The sequence below is a fragment of the Chaetura pelagica genome, unplaced genomic scaffold (genome assembly GCF_000747805.2).
Source record: "Chaetura pelagica isolate M959 unplaced genomic scaffold, ChaPel_1.0 scaffold112, whole genome shotgun sequence".
Taxonomy (NCBI): Eukaryota; Metazoa; Chordata; class Aves; order Apodiformes; family Apodidae; genus Chaetura; species Chaetura pelagica.
Window position 1 is genome coordinate 2,401,360 of NW_009952798.1, and position 3,434 is coordinate 2,404,793.

Below are 3,434 nucleotides of genomic sequence, written 5' to 3' on the forward strand. Positions count from 1 at the left end.
TAATATATGATACATCCTAACCCATTATTTGGCCCTTGTAATCCAAATAAATATGCCAGCAATTTGATATTTCACTTGCACAATAGATGCTGTAAACAAAACAGAATACATTTTGGTAGATCTATGTCTCCCTTCTTTCTCCACATGCTTTTTAGTATATCCTACTTGGCTTAAAGGAGTTCTATTTATTATATTTCTTTTTAACACTTTTTTGGGAAAGGTTTTGGATTGCATCCAACAGTGGGACCATTCATAAACTAAAGCACCTGTTCTTCTTTCACGTCTCCAATCTGACAGTGAAAGGACAAATCCTTTTTCAGTACCTGCACTGCCCCTGACATTCCTGGAGATGTCTGTGTTTGGCAGGACTTGCTAGTTCTTCAGCCTGGGGCCAGGGCCTGCTTTTTCCTAACCCAGTGGATGCTGGATGGAAGCCATGGCTGATGGAGACGCTCACTGGCAGGAAATGCAGAGAAAATGCAAATTCCAAACGCAGTGAAGGCTGAATCTGAAGTGTAAAATGTCTCAGTAAGACAGCTGAGAGTAATCTGAGCTCATATCTTCTCCAAACTGTGCTACAAGGCACTAGTTTAAGAATAACAGCTATGATTCCAGGTATCTCTCTTTTTTTCCTTTTTTTTTGAAAAAAATATAACTGGTAGTATCAGGTGTCTGAGACAAAATAACCAAAACAGCTCTCACTTAGATTCACAGCAGCAATTACAGACTAAATCCCACCAGTGGCATTTTAAAGAGAACCTGAGAAAGACCCAAGTACATTCTCCCTTGGGTGCTCTTTTCCTCATTTCAATTGCACCTCATCCCAAATCTGCCTTACATCAACAGGCATCTTACACAGCCTGGAATGATGGTTCATTTCCACAATATGATCTTTTGGCATAGCTATTTAATATATATCCTTAGGATGCTCTAGAGAAAATCTGAATAAAGTTCTCCAAAACCCCCTCTGATAAAGTAATGTTTGTTTTTTTTTTTCCGTAGGAGTCTCTTCGTCTGATTCTGAAGGTGAAATCATCAGAGACGAAATGGATCAGTAAGTTTAAAATCAATTACATCTACCATACTTCTTATAGATAAGAGACCCTGTAAGTGTCAATATTTCAGTTACCATTAACATTTTGCAGCTTCCAACACCTCAGGCTTTTGTTTGGGATCTGTTTGGATTGTTTTGGTTTTGTTTGTGTGTTTATTTCCTTTACAAATACTATGGAACAAATGCACATTTGCTGGTGTGTCCTACACTCTGACAATGTAGTAAAATGTCTCACATGAAAATACAGTGTGTTATTAAGTGCTTAGAAGACAGCTAAACATGGATTACTTGGATTTAAAACAAGGAAAATAATACATATGAACTAGATTAAATTGAAATTATGGGTACAGAAGACTACTTAATCATAAAAAGAAAGAAATTGTGTCCAATATAATCTAAAACCTGGGAAATTATTTTATTTTTTCTAAATGAAATCCACTTAGAACCTGATCAAATGCCATTAAAATCTATAGACATTCAGAATCAAAGTCTCTGTAACTGGAAAGGGAGTCATAGACTGGCTGAAAACTAAAATCAGTGCTTTATGTTAAACTCGTCTGTATGTATTAATCCAACCCCAAAAGCAACCAGTGCTTTATAAAGAGGAATTTTAATCAGACAGACTTAGGTACCCTGTTTTTTTCCCATTATTTATCAAGCAGGGTTATAGTAATGACAGATGTAATTTTCTTTTAAAATGCAAGCACAAAACAATGTAGTGTCTTTCACTGAAGACCTCAGGCTGATAAAAAATCCTTTCTTAGGTGATTTTACTCCAAAATTATAAAATACTTGATTGGATTGGTTTATGGGCTTTGCTAAGTGTAAAGCTTCAATATAAAACTTAAGTTCGAGAAAATCTCAAAGGTTTCAGGATTAATTGCTAAGTTTTTCATAGCTCTAGCTCAGATTTTTACAAATGTTTTAGGTGTAATTATTTTTCTTATTAATCTCATTAGGTGTTAATGTAGTGCTGACCATGATCCTGATAACTTGATGGCATCTCTTAAGTTGCTTACCTGATTACATAGTGAAGTAATAGATTGCATTCTGTATTTCTCAGGAAAAAAAGAATGCTGCTCTGCCATTGCAGTGGGATGTCCTCAAATGATAGAATTATGAAAGATCAGGTCTGGGTATAATCAGTGTCTCCTTATTTTTGCTTAGCTCCCAGTTGCCATCACATGAATCTGAACACCTGTAATTAAAGGGAATAAATATAAGAACAGGTGCAAAAAAAAAAAGTTCACAGTTTCAAAAGAGAAATCAGTATTCACAACAACTGTACGTTCACTCTGAGAAAGGCTTCCTCTGATTTGAAGGTTGGCTTTCCCAGAGGAGCAATGCACATCTCAAACTGAATGAAAAGACCTCTTCATTGGCTGTGTTATTTTACTTAGCAATAAGAAGAAATATGGTCAACACTTTTACTTTCAAATAGAAACAACCTAGAATAAGTGAAGAGATGCCAACCTGTACACTACCAAAATTGCATTACATGTTGGTCAGCCAGCATAGCTCTTTTTCAATTTTCAGCAGTAAATTATTTAATCTGTATCTAAGCAGACCATGGATTTCCATTACCAAATGTTCAGACAAACTCAGGGGGGCAGAGCAAGAGAATTAGCATTGTCCTCTGAGAAACTAGCACTGCTCTCTCATGCTGCTGAGAGCTGATAACAACAACTTTCAAGCCACAGTGGGGTTAATTCAGGCCATTTATTACATTTGGTGTAACTGAAATTTTTAGATACATATATATATAGACACACATATATTAGTGGCCTGATTCATATAAAAAACAGTTTGCCAATGAGTATGTTTTGGCAGCTTGGATCAACTGGAATTCAATCCCAGTGAGGCTGGGGTTGACATGTAATGGGACAGACATAACTCATGGACACACATGTAGCTCTAGCTTACAATTAGAGAACTTGTTTTTGGTTGATATTTCACAGCAAACCAAGGCCAGCTGACACCTCCTTGAACGCTGCATCTCCTGCTGCTAGAACTGCAATCAAACATCAAGAAACCTCCAAGGCACCATCTGCCACAGCTCAGCCTGTGTCTGTTCCTGTCCAGCCTGTGTCAACAGGAATTAATCAGGTAGGAGAGAAAATCGGGTGAATTTCAAGGACCAAAATCAAGCTCTTAAAATGCTGGTTCTTCCATAGTTTGTGACTCAGAAGCCCCACACTGTCTAGATTTTGCTTTGCTGTAGAACTTCAGCTTTGAGACGAGTACAGTAATTGCAGGCACAGCAGTAATGTCCTGCCCAGGGCTAACCTTTGGCACCTGGCAGAGGGAAGGGAAGCTTTCATCCCCAAGTTACAGGCATCTTTGGGGCAGTGAGCAGAAGGAGCAGCTGCCAGGAGCTCAG

At 37.8% G+C, this 3,434-nt stretch overlaps 1 protein-coding gene across 2 annotated transcripts in view; it reads left to right on the forward strand.

The window, feature by feature from the left end:
• The window catches only part of MYPN (myopalladin), a 49,535-nt gene that overhangs the window by 13,889 nt on the left and 32,212 nt on the right, over positions 1-3,434 (forward strand). Inside the window, exons 3-4 of one of the 2 annotated variants that reach the window (XM_009994852.1) lie at positions 1,006-1,054; positions 3,013-3,160. In XM_009994852.1, coding sequence (XP_009993154.1) covers positions 1,006-1,054; positions 3,013-3,160 — 197 coding nt within the window. Of the gene's footprint in view, positions 1-1,002; positions 1,055-3,012; positions 3,161-3,434 lie in introns of both variants that reach the window. The other variant, XM_009994851.1, reaches the window with a different exon arrangement.